General features: G+C 33.7%; 1 protein-coding gene across 1 annotated transcript; it reads right to left on the minus strand.

Moving 5' to 3' along the window:
- Positions 1-2008: 2008 nt before the first annotated feature.
- LOC128195416 (receptor like protein 22-like) lies at positions 2009-6158 on the minus strand. The gene is made up of 2 exons (XM_052872833.1): positions 2644-6158; positions 2009-2427 (listed from the first exon to the last, which is right to left on the minus strand). Exons 1-2 carry the CDS (start codon positions 5965-5967, stop codon positions 2335-2337), a joined length of 3417 nt encoding a protein of 1138 aa, XP_052728793.1. The 5' UTR covers positions 5968-6158; the 3' UTR covers positions 2009-2334.
- Between the last annotated feature and the right edge of the window lie 9918 nt (positions 6159-16076).

The following is a 16076-nucleotide window of genomic DNA, read 5'->3' on the forward strand; positions in this document are numbered from 1 at the left end:
ACTTCTTTCAACTACTACTTCTACATTCTACTATCTCTACATTTTCTCTATCCCATCAACTACTCCTTTCACAACCTTAAAATACTAACAGGATGAGTGTTATATTTTGGTGCAAGTGAACTATGAATTTCTTAGATGGAAGGAATGATGAAGACGATGGTGGAACAGAGGTAAGAATAACGTGGTCTCTCCTATGTGAATAGGTGTCAATTTGTTTGCTACCTCGATATAAAAAGTTAACCTCGTTAGTTTTTAGGGACCAATTCCATGTTTTTCATAAGGATAAAGATCTAATTAGATCAAACTTTGAAATAATGATTAAAATCAAAATCGTGTTATAGTTCAAGATAAAAAAAAAGGCTTAATATCAATTTTGGTTCCTAGTTTTGTTAGGTGTGTTCAAGGTGTTCTTTCTATTTTTCAAAAGTTCATAATGGTCTCATATTTTGTAAAAATGGTTCAAGTGGATCATTTTTTCTTACGATGTTAAAAACGCTAACAGTGTAATGTTCACCCTAGCCAAAAGTGAATGATTTGTGCAGTTTTGGAATATGTGACAACATTAGTCCAATTGACGAGGCAATTTTTTGTTTCTAGATTGTTCCAATTAAGCGATTTGGGGTATTTTGCATTTTGTGGTTTCTTCCAAGTTGAATCACATATAGGAGGCGCGACAGTTGTTAGGCTTCCTCTGTGTTTGAATTTGCAGGTCTGTTTGTGATTATAAGTAGCTCGATGATGGTGGCGGCACAATTTGGGGGTTTTTGTTGTCGTGCGATTTTATGGTGAAAGAGAGTGGTTGCATGAGAACGGTGTTGCTCAAAGGTTGAAGAATAGTGGTTCACGGTGGTATGTGTTGAGATTTGGTTTTTGGTGGAGGAGAAAGTCGCAAGTTTGATTTACAAATTTTGTGGTTCTCATGGTTGACGATTTAGGGTTCTGGAAATTAGGGAATTAGGATTTATGGAAATTAGGCATTTAGAGTTTGGTGCAAGTAATGGAGGATTTGTGGTTGATGGAAGAACAAAGGAGCTCTCACGCCAAATTGAAACCAATCTCACTAAATTGGAGTTAATCATTAAAATTGAAACCAATTTCACCAAATTGGGGTTATTCATCACGACTTTGCTTAATTCAGGGAAGAACTTCCATGAACCCTAACCCTTTTCTTTTACCCAATAACTTTAATTTTAACATTTCCACATCAATAAACCTAACGCTGCCAAGTCAATTGACCTGAGCGTGTCACACAATCAATAATTGGACAACTCATTCACTTTTGGTTAAGATGAACATTACATTGTTAGCGTTTTTAACGCAGTAAGCAAAAGAGACTAATTTGAATCGTTTTTACAAAATGTAAAATCACTATAAACTTCTAAAAAATAGGAGGACTACTTTGAACCACATGAAATGAAATTAGGAACCAAAATTGGTATTAAGCCTTAAAAAAACATATTTAATCTTTAATTTAATATAAAATTCAAACCAAATCAATGCTTTATAATTTAATTCTTATGATTATTATTATTATTTACAAAAAAAAATTGTAAAATATTTTCTAATGAAAAATTGTCATGATGAAAAATAGTAAAATTAACATTACAAATTTGTTATAATGTTTTTATATGTATATTATGAATAAAATACAATTATATCCTAAAACAGCATTTAAGATACATATTATTTGTTTGTTAATTACTAATTAATTTTAAATATATATAACATCATAAATAAATATCATAAACCTTTTGTTCAGTTTTTAATTTTAATTCAAATCAAACTAAACAGTTTAGTTGACAAAAAAAAGATAAAAATCTAAAAAATATCATTGTAATCAACTTTAATGATTTTTTTTTATAAGGATTCACTTTATATTATTTGAATGATCTTTATAATATTTTAAGTTTCTCTTTGTAATGATCTTTGAAATATTATCAAAATATTATGTGGTTAAATTATTCAAATATAATATACTCCGGGGCTTATTATTCAAAAAAGAAATTCGTAAAGAAAATTACTTCTTGAAATAATTTGATTCCCACTCGTATAGAAAGAAAAGGGGCTAAAAGATGAGGCACATGAATAACTTAGGTTGCTGAGTCTTGTGACGCATTAATCTGCTATTGGAATCTGTGACCTAATATTCATAAAATTCAGCCACCCACACTCTTGGACCTTGAAATCTAACCACCACTTTTTCTATATTCATACTTTTATTTGCGTATTTTGGTGAACTCTTCAATGTTTTGGCCTTTTATTGTGCCTCAAGTGTTTGATGAAAGCCCTGAGCGAGAGTTCAGTGCATTGGCAGTGTATTATTCAAGGACTTTCCTAGCCATAGAATACCCACAAAACTACCTCAAAAATCAGAGAGGCACGTGGTTGCTTTCTCTCATTGTACTTTTCCACCCTTGGGTTTAATTTCTGTGTGCAGGTGCATACAAAATAGAACAAAGAATGAAGGGAACAATCAGAGAGGTACGTACATGTATGTAATCTGAACAAATAATAAAGGGAAAACAAAAGAAACAGATGTGCATATTTTCATCCTGAATGTGAATGAGAAGAATATGAATCTAGATAAGTTGATGTTGAAATGGGAGGTGATGGGAAACATGTACACCTGGGATCATGGATTACCTTCTTGTCACTGATATGAAGCTTGGAGCATAAGGCACAGTACCGCCCTCGAAATCTTTGATGGGCCAAGTTATTATGCATCTCATTGTAATCATAATCCTCTTTCATATCTGGGTGGTTTTGCTTACTATCTTCCTCTGTATCATCATCGTCATCATCATCAATATGTATCCAAGTCAAACCAAACACTGGAAGAATGATGGTGAGAGCTTTATCGATTCTGTGGTTGCTCCATTTTTTCAGTCTCTCCATAAATAATGATGGAGCCACGACCATTCCTGATCCAACCCCAAAACCCAATCCAATTGATACAAATATCCAGTCAAATTTAACACCAGAATCTGTATATACTTCAGATTTTGAATTGCGCCGATCAGAGCACAATTTCAAAGAAGGACTTCCACATAAATCTGCATTATCAGCATAGGAAGATGCATCAAATGTTTGAAGTTGCCTACCTACAGGGATTTTTCCAACCAGACGATTAGAGGAGAGGTTCAAGACTGAGAGGAAATTTAAAAGTTCAAGATGTGTGGGAATTTCACCACCAAGATTGTTGCTTGACAGGTCCAATGACTCAAGCTGTGTTAAATTCCCTATAGATGAAGGGATTTGGCCTGTTAAACCATTATGAGACAAGTTGAGAGCATAAAGTCCAGTAAAATCCATAAGCTCTTCAGGTATTGTTCCATTAAAATTGTTGGATGAGCAGTCAACAGATGTGACGAGATTTAGGACTTTAACAAAGTCCAACTCCAAACCTTTGATTGTAAGTGTCACAGAATCCTGATAATATATACCACCAAATGTAAGGACCGCAGATCCTATGTGACTGAACTTTGATGCATCATGATATTCGTCAAGCTTCATTGCCTTCCATGTTTTGAAACATTTTCCTGGAAGTAAACCACTAAATTTGTTGAAAGCCACATCAAAAATTTGAAGCATTGGCCAAGTACTGTTATCAGCACATTCAATGTGACCATGAAATTTGTTTCCCCTCAAAACCAGAACACGGATTGTGGATATTGAATTTAGGAAGTATGGAAATCCATCATCTACCTCATTGTTTCCAAGATCCAACACCTCTAATGATGAGCAATTTTGTAGTGATTTAGGAATTGGCCCCTTCAATAGATTACTATTGAGATCCAGAGTCTTCAGAGCACCAGATACTGGAAATTTATCTGGAATGCTGCCATTAAACTTGTTATGTTGCAGATTTAATACCTTAATTGTCACACTCTGTATTAAGCACTCTGGAATTGTCCAAGCGAAGTTATTATAAGAAACATCAAGAACTATCAGCTGTGAACTATTGCACAAGAATTGAGGAATACTCCCAGATAAATTATTTTTGGACAGAGACAGAAAAACTATAGAAGACAGGCGAGTACCAACATCCGACGGAATAGCGAAACTGAAATTATTATTTGAATAGTCCAAATAAATGGCATGCACTGGAAATATTTGAAGCTTCCCTTGGAGTTGGTTAGCATGAAGGTCAAGGAGCTTCAGATTGGAACCAGTGTTCTGAACAGATCCTTCTAAACTGCTGAGCAAATTGTGAGAAAGATTTAATTGAACTAGAGACTGAAGTTTCCATATCCATATTGGTATAGATCCTCGAATATGGTTACTTGAGAGGTCTAAAGTGGTTATTCTGGAGTTGTTTCTCAAGAAACTAGGGAACTCTGTCTGGTAGCAGGAAGCCAACTCTAAACTGCTAATATTGTGGAAGGAAGATAATTGGCCTACATCTGTAAGATTTGTCTCTACTGACAAGTTGTTGTGTGAAAGGGCCAGTGTAGTTAGATTTTCAAGTCCCTGAAACACATCTAGCTTCAATGTGTCATGTAACTTGTTTAAAGATAGTTTGAGGACATTCAGTGATCTGAGGTTAAAAATAGATAGAGGAATGGGCCCTTCAAGATCATTACTACTTAAATCAAGGATCTCTAAGACGGAGGATGAGATATTTGAAAATTCATCAAGCTGGCCATGGAAATGGTTGTTGGAAAGTTGAATGCTTTGTACCAATGGAAGTGCAAAAAGAGAAGAAGGGATGTTTCCATCAAGTAAGTTGTCCTGTAAATCAATTTGGACCAGCTCTCTTAGGCCTTCCAAGTGAACATAAGTGATTGAACCTGTGAATTTATTGTGTGATAAGTCTAAATGCGTGAGATTCCTGGACATATTCAGGGACGGAATTTGACCAGTGAAGTTATTTAACGACAAGAGCAGAGAAGTGAGTTTCTTTAGTCCTGACATTGAACTGGGTAGTGTTCCGTTAAAATGGCAATTAGAAAGATCTAAGATGGATAACTGCCTAAGATTACCTATAGAAGCTGGCAATGCTCCTGAGAACCTTGTGTGACTCACAATTAATTTCTGAAGGGAACCATTCGGAGGCAATTCAGGCAAAGATCCATTAAGATCATAGTTGAATGACAAGTCTATGTCAGACAATGTTGCCAACTGAAAGATCTTACCAGGAAATATTCCTGTCAATTCACAGGAACTAAGGTGAAGAGTTGTTAAATTTGGAAATTCGGCAAAGGTTTCTGGCACCGGGGACGATAAATTGTTTTGATCAAGACGAAGGATTGATAGGTTTCGAAGTCTTGTCAGGGAATGATCAAGGGGTCCTGAGAGATTGCAGTTGGACATGCTCAGCTCCTGCAGGCTATGTAGCTGCAACAAAGCATTGCTCCACTCATTTCCCTCAGCTGATACACTTACACCATCCATATACAATTGTCTAATCATGGTGAAGTTTTTCACAAGCATTTGCAGATCTGTTTTTTCAAGTTTCAGCGGTTGCGCAAACATAAAGGAAAGAGAAGAGATATCAAGAGTTACCAACCTTGTCAGGGAAGAAATCTCTGTTGGAATATGGCCCACAAAACCAGCATGAGACAAATTCAGATATGTTAAGTTCTTCAACCTTCTGAATCCAGATGGTATCTGAGAACTGAAGTTATTAACGGACAAATTCAGTATCCGGAGACTTTGCAGGTTGAAAAGAGTACTTGAATTGTCAAATCCACCATTGATTGATTCTCCATTCAGGTCAAGGCCAATAACATGTCCCTCCTTATCACAGGTTACACCTGTCCATTTACAGCAATCCGTGCTAGAATTCCAGAATACAAGTTTGTGAGATTTTTCCTTCTCGAATATTAGGCTGTTCTTCAATTTTAGCAATATCTGTTGTTGATCTTCAACAATCTGACCAGAAACCCCGGTGAAATAAACAGTGTGATGTATGCAGAAGCAGTAGCATAATATGATGAAAACGAAAGGACATTGGGAAATTCTCATTGGAGTCTACTGAGAAAGACACACACAATGAACCTAAAAACAAAGGCTGAAGAAGGAAACAGGCTAATTAATGATAGCAAATGGACCCCTTGTTTTCCGGTGTTTATCTTCCGATGCAATTTGCCATCGAAATGTCATCAAAAGTATTCTTAAATGTTATTTTCTAAGTTAGCAGAGCCATACAACTTATATCCAAGACTATTTGATCCAAGTAAGATATTATTTAGGTTTAATATTAAATTTAAACACTCTAACTATGCAATTTTTTTAATTTGATTTTTCTACAATTTTATTATGCAATGTTGGTTCATTCGTTATCTTAACATTAAATATTCGAGAAAAATACACAGACGTCAACGTGAATGTATTAATGTGATAGTGCATCGAACTGACAATTACCAAAAACCAGATAATATACAACTATAATTAAACCTTATATTACAGTGTTTGATTATGTTCTAAAGAACGGTGACAGGAAAAGCTGAGTGAGAAAGTGTAAGATGGGTGAAAATAGAGTCAAAGCAAACCGCGTCTTCCACAGGGGCCACTTTTCTTTTCTTTTCTCTTCTCTCTTTGATTCTAATTTTCATGAAATTAATTATCCAACCAGAAAACAAAGAAAAACAGCGTTACCATTAATGCATTCAGTTTCCAAGACATTTCTTGTCTAAAGACTTTCTTGGAAGCTTAGCATGTAAAATGGAGCTTGAATTATTGGCAAGTTTGTATGAAGAGGTAACATAAAATCATTTTAGAATTTTCCTACACGTCTGATCTTACTAAAATTCCATTGATTTTAGTGAACACGTTTGGATTAGATGCAATTTAGGGCAAAGAAAGAGACACGAGAAGCATGACACAGTTTTTCACGTCTATATTGGGTTGTTGAATTTTATTTTTCGTGATTTGTGAAAAATAATAGATAAAAAATTTTCTTCTACGGATTTCGTCAGTTTCGTTAATTGGAGAATTGAGCATCAGAACTTTAGAGGTAAAATTATTCTTGACGTAGTCCGTGGGTAAGAATGTTGGTTAGTGATTAAGAATGCAAATGACTAGGTTAAAGCTTTATAAAACTTATTTTTTCTAATTTTTGTGAGTTTTATAATTCTGTTGTACATAGTTTTTATTTATATTATAAGTTGTATTTTATTATAATAATTGTTTTAGATTATGCAGTCCCTATGCGAATTATCTCGCATAGCGAGACCCTGTAGAGGGTACTCATTGTCTGGGTCATTCGTTGTGCGAGCTGGTGCGTTGTGCGAATGACCAGAGGGTGTTGCTCTCTGTTTGTGGATTCGCCTAGCGAATCCTGTCGCTATGCGACTGGTGATGGTCTGGAACAACTACTATTTTAATTCGAAGGGCGAGTTTGGGCGCATATCGAGTATTTGGGAGAGGTAGTCTCTATCTAGGCTCTCGCATAGCGACCTGGGTGCGGTATGCGAGAGGTTTGAAGTCTGGTGCATGCTGCGAGTTAATTCGCATAGCGAATTAACTGGGTGCGCTATGCGAGGGACATGAGGTATAGCACCTCAGCGAATTAATTCGCCTTGCAAGAGAGGGTGAGTTGTGCGTGAAGATCATGTCTTGCCTTGCGAATGGTGTGTGCTGAGCGAATCCTTTGAGTCCAGATTTCTCTTTAGCTCTTGTTTTGGTTGAACTAAGTGTGTGGAATGATTGGAATGCATAGTAAGATGGTGGTCATGTTATTACAATTGAAAGTATGTGAATATATAAGACATGTTTGGTGGTTGAATGTAACAAAGTATAGTTGATGGACGTAATTCCATGCTCCTCAAGGAGAGGATTCATGATGGTGCCCTTGGTGTGTTTTAGAATGATTTACATGGTAGCTCAGTATTGGGGTTTATCTTGACACTCCAATGGTCTTTCATTCTCAAGTAGAGAGGATTGATCCATGTGGTGAGGAATAGCGGGAGGTCCTAGTCTTGGGTGCTTACAGTATGGCCCAAGGTGAGTGATAACGAACTAACCTTGTGAGTGTGGTAGGGTGAAACTCATTGGCAATGGCTTTGCAAAGCAGTAGAAGTCACCACGAGTGCATGACCCGCCACAACTCGGTAATCATTCTAAGTCCGGACGAGTCAAGTTTAAAGTGCAACAAGTCATGTTTGGATAGTCTAATATATTTGTCCTTACTTGCATGTTGTCTATGATTGTTATAACATGATTTTTGTATATCTAGCTCACCCTTGCTTCTGTGTTTGTGTTATGCTTGGTTATCCTTTTCTTTTGCAATGATCATACACTTGGGTGTGAGCAGAGGTGGATGAGATGCCTTTTGAGCAGGCTTTGGAGGGAGATGATGTTGATGCTTAGTTGTTTAGGAATTTCTTAATTAAGTTCTATTGTTTTGAAATATTCTGTTTAAGTAGGAAGTTTTTAAATTATGACTTATTTTAGATGATTGTAAGCTTAACAACTTATTTGCAAGTCTACTGTAACTGTTCTCTTGTATTAAAATATGGACCTACTACATTATATTTCTATATAATCTCGGACGTTACAATTTATATTTATTTTTTGGATATTTTTATAATTAAATAAACTAGTTAAATTTAAAAATGTCCGTTAAATAAAAAAAGGAGCAGTTACATTTAAAAAAAAAGCAATTACTTAAATAATAAAATTTAAAAAGTAAATATTTTAATTTAAAGAACTTTAAATTATAGAATAAAATTAGAAAACAAATATATAAACTAAACAAGAATCTCTTTATATAACACATGTTATGCGTTTTTTATTAATTTTCTGATAATAAAAACGTAATTAACTTATTATTATTAAATAAAATATAAATAACTTTTATATTTTTTTTAAATAGTTTTTATTTACTTTATGGTAGTTATAACCCTGTTAACTCATAAAATAAGATTATAAAACAAAACAGATTTATCTCAAATTATAGATATAAAACTAATATATACAATTATAAACAATAAAGGTAATATATATATATATATATATATATATATATAATTAAGGAAAATTAATTAGGAAGAATATTTTGCATCATCATCAGTGTACTCTTTTATCAATGTGGAACATTGGTGTCTTGAAGATGTTATCACTAGTACAAAAATCGCGTACAATGTCGAATATTTTGGGCTTTTAACGGCGAAATCGCGAACAACGTAATATCAAGAGATGTTAAATTTACGTCGAATTTAAAAAATTCGACGTTAAACTTAACAACGAATTTTGTCAATTTGACGTTAATCAATTTTTTTTATTTTTTTAATTAATTGTGATCTTTTTTACAACTCTACGAGACCTGAAAAGCAGAAAAACAACAAATTTTAGTCTTTGATATTTTATAAAGCATGAACAAACGTGTAGTATCAACAACAAGCAATAATAACCAACAACAAGCAATAATAACCAACAACAAACAAGTTCAATCAAACAATAACAACAAACAAGTTCAACTAAACAACAACAACAAACAAGTTCAACAAAAAAAAATAAGAAACAAGTTCTTCAAAATAAAAACGAAAACTAACCTTCAAAAGGTGGGTTCGTCGGAATAAAGTTTCGTCACAGTGAGAGAGAAAGCAGAATGCGCCTATGAAGGACAAGAACACGAAAATAATCGGTTCAAACAAACAAAAATCATACATAAAGTAATTAATTAACATGCATTTGTATCAAATGAAAGAAAGAATACATGTGATGCAAGATTACATGTGATGCTCGTCAAACTTCGTTCGAGAAAAGTTTGAGAAGAGAAGAGGGTATCACGCGCTAAGGTAAAGTGAATGAATTTTCAATCTCCGGCTCAAATTTTTATTCAATTCACTACCCTTTTGACGTCGAATTTAAAATTCATTCGACGTTTTATATACTTTTACATCGAATTACAATTCTAAACGACATTTAATAATTGAATTTATTTACAAAAATGTCACCGCTCATTTTTAACGTTGGTAATTCAGTGGTTGGACGTTAAACACGTGACGTTATAAGTTGTTTTTGTACTAGTGTATGTTTTTTATGATGCTACAAGATAAAGAACTTGAAGACTTTTGTTGAAATTATTTTAAAAGCATTTATGTACAATAAATTTAATAGGAATAACTTTGTTGATGTCAACACTTAGAAGTTTTCCTTTCTTTACAAACTTTGCGGAGATAATCGATTATTTGGTGTAATAATCGATTATCACGAGCTCATTTGAAAAGCATTACTCGCGCAAATAATCGATTATTGCTCAAAATAATAAATTATTTTAGTCTAAGTCAGTATTGCCCAAGTCGCGCAAATAATTGATTATTCCTCAGGATAATCGATTATTATGTTTTGAAAACCCCATAACGGACACGAATAATCGATTATTACTTGTGATAATTGATTATTACTAGCAATTGGGAGTTTTCTTTTTAGTTTTTGACCTATGGGCTATATATACTCTTTACCAAACCTCTTAGAGGATCATCTAAGCCACTTGAGAATACAGATACGTTCTGAGGAAGTTCTCAAGTGTTAGAGTGCTCAAATCAAGTCTTGTGAATAGGAGAACCTTGCGCTTAGTGTGTCTAAGGTCGAAGCGGTTCTCTTCAAGTTGATTGAGTAGGTTCTTCTGTTAGTTTGTCAAAGGAAGGTGTTATTTGTTCTTTATCCTTATTCATCTGATTGTAATTGTAACAACAATATTTTAGTGAAAAAGTTAATCACTGTTTATAGTGATTAACGACTGGACGTAAAATCTTTTGATTCGAACCAGGATAAAATTCCTTGTGTTGATTTTCTTTAACTCTATCTCTTTAGCACTCAAATTGTTTGATAAAAGTCTTAAAAGAAAATCAAGATTTTAAAAAGAACCATTTTATCTTGGCTATTGACCGTAACATGCCTTTTCGCTCTTAAAACATTTCGCTGCGCGAGACACTGGTACCTACAATACTCCACCAGATATGTTTCAACACCTATATCTCATATGTTCACACCAATAAAGTGATCATCATAAAAGAAATAAACAAATATATAAGAAACACCAAAAAAAACAACATGATAAGCTAATGTGCAAAAGAGTTTTCATAAAACAAACAGAAACGTTATCAGACATCACTCATTCATAAAAATAATCAGATCATATATAAAGACTTTGTTGGAACAATCGGTACCGTTATAGAGTCGCGCAGCGGAATAAATTAATAAAGCGGAAAGCGTGTAACGATCACAACACAAGTTAAAATAGTCGGTTTCCAAAAATTGATTTTCTTAGAGAAAATTTATCAAACATTTGATATGCGTAAAATGTAAAGAGTATAGAGAGCAAGAAAATTCAACACAGAATTTTTATCCTGGTTCGAATCAAAAGATTCTACGTCCAGTCGTTAATCACTATAAATAATGATTAACCTTTTTCACTAAAAATATAGTTTGCAAATTACAATCAGATAATCAAAATAAGCAAAGAATAGAAAACACCTTCCTTCGACAAACGAACGGAAGAACCTGCTCAGCCAACTTGAAGAGAACCGCTCCGACCTTTGACACACAAAACGCGAGCTTCTCCTATTCACAAGACCAGTCAAGAGCACTCTATCACTTTGAGAACTTCCTCAGACAAACTGTATTCTCAAAATGGCATAGATCCTTTTCACTCACAGAGAGCTTCCCTTAGGCACAAAGCTCTAATACTCTCAATTGAAAAGTTGCTTTTTAAGAGCTTTGAAGACCTCTATTTATAAGCCTAGTTTCGTGCATGGTCAAAAACTGAAAAGACATCTCCCAACTGCCACTGATAATCGATTATCAAAAGTGACAATCGATTATTTGTGTCCGTTATGGGGTTTTCAAAAAAGTGATAATCGATTATATGATGTGATAATCGATTATTCCTGTATGACTCTGTGATAATCGATTATTGCCATTCCATAATCGATTATTGCAGTTCAAAATGCAAGTTTACAAAGTTTACAAGAATTTCCTACTACATTTAATCTCTACAAATTGCTTTTAACTAATTCTAATATCTTCTTCAACTAAAACTTCTTGCAACATCATCAAAACAAATTTCTTCAAGATTTACCAATACTCCTTATTGGTAACAATCTCCCCCTTTTTGATGATGATCAAAAATACCTTCTTGTTAAAAGCATTTCTAATTTCCTGCACAGATTTCATACTTACAAACATGTTAGTAATAACTGCACTACTTAAATTAGAAGTTTTCTCCCCCTTTTTGATCATAAACAAAAAGTAAAAAAGTGGAAAAACTCTCCCTCAAATTTTTCTCCCCCTCAACAAAAGAATTGATGCATTTCAAAACAGAAATAAAATTAAAATTTCGGAACATGAAAGAACAGAATACCTCATGGAATATAAGAAAAACAGAAATTCAACTCTAATTAAGAAGTACAAACAGTATTAATTAATCCATAATAGAGATAAAAACAAGATATCTAACAAACTCATATATCTTCCCCTTAATGTAATAATCCCCATTTAAAAACAGACTCAAAAAAAAAAAATTTAAAAAAAGTTTTTTTTTTTTTTTACGCTGTGACTTAAGATAATCGATTATTACTTTAAATAATCGATTATTTGCGAGCCAAATTGCCAAAATCCAAATTTTGAGGACGATATAATCGATTATTACCCTTGGTAATCGATTATTTACGTTAATTTTTGAAAAACACAAATTTGGGCCAAATTTTCAACCTAAGACACATCTAACATTCATAAATTATTTCAAAGCTCTTAAAAAATACTAGGATACCATAGAGTCTTTTTTTCCTTTTGAAAAATTAACCTGCAAAACAAAACAATAGAGTTTTGGTCCCCATAATCTCATTTGGGTCCTTTGAGGTTAGAGACAATTTACTTTATAATAGGAATCCAAGCATATTTTCCATTTGGAACATCAAAATGTTTAATTCTACATTTGTTAGAAGTGTGCCCCTTTTTCATACAATAAAAGCATGTGACAACATTTGGGTTTCTATAAGACACAATTCCTTTTTCAACCCATACCCTACGAGTTCTTTTAATTTGGTTCTTACTTTTAAAAACACTTTTGTTTCTATAAACCTTTTTAACAGTTATAGGCATTTCAACATTATTATTTCCAGTTGCAACTTCAAGAAGATTTTCAAGAATATCAATATCAAGCATATGACTCTTACATGAAAGACATTCAACAGGATGTTCAACATTTGAAGACTCTTTCATTTCCAAGTTGCAAATTTTATTTCTCAAACTTACTTCCTCATCTAATGCCTTATCATGTTTAATTTGCATATCTTTAAATTCCTTTTTCAAATTTTTATAAGCAACATTCAATTTTTCAGATTCATCAAGCAATTCAAGAAAAGCTTTTTGCAAATCAAATTCATTAGATTCAGAATTAGAACAACTTACTTGGCTTGCAGTGTCATCAACATTAGCTGTCAAACATAAGTTTGCTTCTTCAACAGAATCACTTGAACTACTTGAGTCATTATCAACCCAAGAAATGTGGACCTTCTTCTTTTTGTGAATTTTCTTGATAATTGGACAAACGGCTTTTATATGGCCTTTTTCACCACATCCATAACATGTAAAGCTTGATGAGGAGCCTTGATTGTCCTTCTTTTTCTTCAAGAGTTGGCTTTTAGATGATTCATTGTTGGCCATTAAGCATAGATTTTCTTGCTTATTTGAACTGTTTGAGCTTGAGGAGCTTGAATCAGACAACGTCAACTTAACAACATCTGTGACTTTATCATGAGTGACTCTTAAAAATTCCCACATTTCCTGAGCACTTTCATAAACAGAAACTTTGAAAAAATCATCAAGCGTTAGTGCAGATAAAATTATGTTCCTAGCCCTAACATCATATTGTGCCATTCTATTTTCATCCATAGTCCACTGTAAAAATGGTTTTTCTACCTGCATATCATTTACAAAAATAGTGGGAACAATTGGTCCATTCATAACAACTTCCCAAATACCCCTGTCAATAGACTCCAAAAATATTTGCATTCTTATTTTCCAAAACGCATAATTTTCCCCCGTAAACAAAGGAGGTCTATCAATAGAAGCACCCTCAACATAAACTTGGTTATGACCGCCCATTTTCGAAAAATTTGAAAAACTATCAAAGCAAGCTCTGATACCAATTGTTGGAACAATCGGTACCGTTATAGAGTCGCGCAGCGGAATAAAATAATAAAGCGGAAAGCGTGTAACGATCACAACACAAGTTAAAATAGTCGGTTTCCAAAAATTGATTTTCTTAGAGAAAATTTATCAAACATTTGATATGCGTAAAATGTAAAGAGTATAGAGAGCAAGAAAATTCAACACAGAATTTTTATCCTGGTTCGAATCAAAAGATTCTACGTCCAGTCGTTAATCACTATAAATAGTGATTAACCTTTTTCACTAAAAATATAGTTTGCAAATTACAATCAGATAATCAAAATAAGCAAAGAATAGAAAACACCTTCCTTCGACAAACGAACGGAAGAACCTGCTCAGCCAACTTGAAGAGAACCGCTCCGACCTTTGACACACAAAACGCGAGCTTCTCCTATTCACAAGACCAGTCAAGAGCACTCTATCACTTTGAGAACTTCCTCAGACAAACTGTATTCTCAAAATGGCATAGATCCTTTTCACTCACAGAGAGCTTCCCTTAGGCACAAAGCTCTAATACTCTCAATTGAAAAGTTGCTTTTTAAGAGCTTTGAAGACCTCTATTTATAAGCTTAGTTTCGTGCATGGTCAAAAACTGAAAAGACATCTCTCAACTGCCACTGATAATCGATTATCAAAAGTGATAATCGATTATTTGTGTCCGTTATGGGGTTTTCAAAAAAGTGATAATCGATTATATGATGTGATAATCGATTATTCCTGTATGACTCTGTGATAATCGATTATTGCCATTCCATAATCGATTATTGCAGTTCAAAATGCAAGTTTACAAAGTTTACAAGAATTTCCTACTACATTTAATCTCTACAAATTGCTTTTAACTAATTCTAATATCTTCTTCAACTAAAACTTCTTGCAACATCATCAAAACAAATTTCTTCAAGATTTACCAATACTCCTTATTGGTAACAGACTTATTCTATACTCAATTATCCAGATGAAGCATTAATGTGAAATCTCTTGGCGGTCTTGCACTTATGATGGTCTCTACTACTCTGTAAAGTCATTTCTAATGGGTTTTATCCTACCACACACAAGGTTAGTCCGTTAATATCTTTGGCTAAGGTAAAGCCCTTAGACTAGGATATCTTGCACCTCTCACCACATACCCCATTTTACTCTACCTAAGCTTAAATGGTTATTAGAACAACAAGAAACAACATATGGACTCTCACATCAATACATACACTAACAAAACTTGACCATAGAATCTTCTCACGAGATCCATGAAATTATGCCAAACACATCTCCAATAATCATTATCATTACAATATCATATATGAATAAACAACATGGTACTCTTAAGCATATATAAGGTACATTGTATTTTATCTCAACCAACCAAAGAAGAAGAAATTTTCAAACATACACATTGACACTCAAAGGTGGCTCCCAACCCCATTCTTCTTGGAAAAAATTGTACTCAGCGACACTTTTTGACACTTAGCTCCTGGAAGTTAAAACGCTTCAAACCTAAAGTACAAGAATGATGCTTGACAACACCTTGTCATCGCTCAGTCCCAAACCATTCACAAAACTAGGCACTCAACATCACTCTAGTATCGCTTAACGTTATCCCATTCACAAAATAGGACGTTTAGCGTCACCTTGGTGTCGTTCAATGCCACACCAAATATCAATACTTGTATTTTATGTTTTTAAGGAAACTTTATACCTTCCATTGATCAAACTAATACTCATTTCTCAATGCATGAGTTCAAAACAATTTTAACACATGGAAGCTTGTACCACTAGACCAATTGCTCAAATTTAAGCTCTCTTAATCACACAAAACCAAGTTCAAACTAACCAAACATCCAAGAATCAAACATTCAAATCACAGATAATAAAACATGAAATTTTCATATTACACAATCTTCACTAACTCAACATTTTCATCTTAAACAGAAATCACACAATATTCTCACATTTCAATG

Source organism: Vigna angularis, chromosome 2 (genome assembly GCF_016808095.1).
Source record: "Vigna angularis cultivar LongXiaoDou No.4 chromosome 2, ASM1680809v1, whole genome shotgun sequence".
Lineage (NCBI taxonomy): Eukaryota > Viridiplantae > Streptophyta > Magnoliopsida > Fabales > Fabaceae > Vigna > Vigna angularis.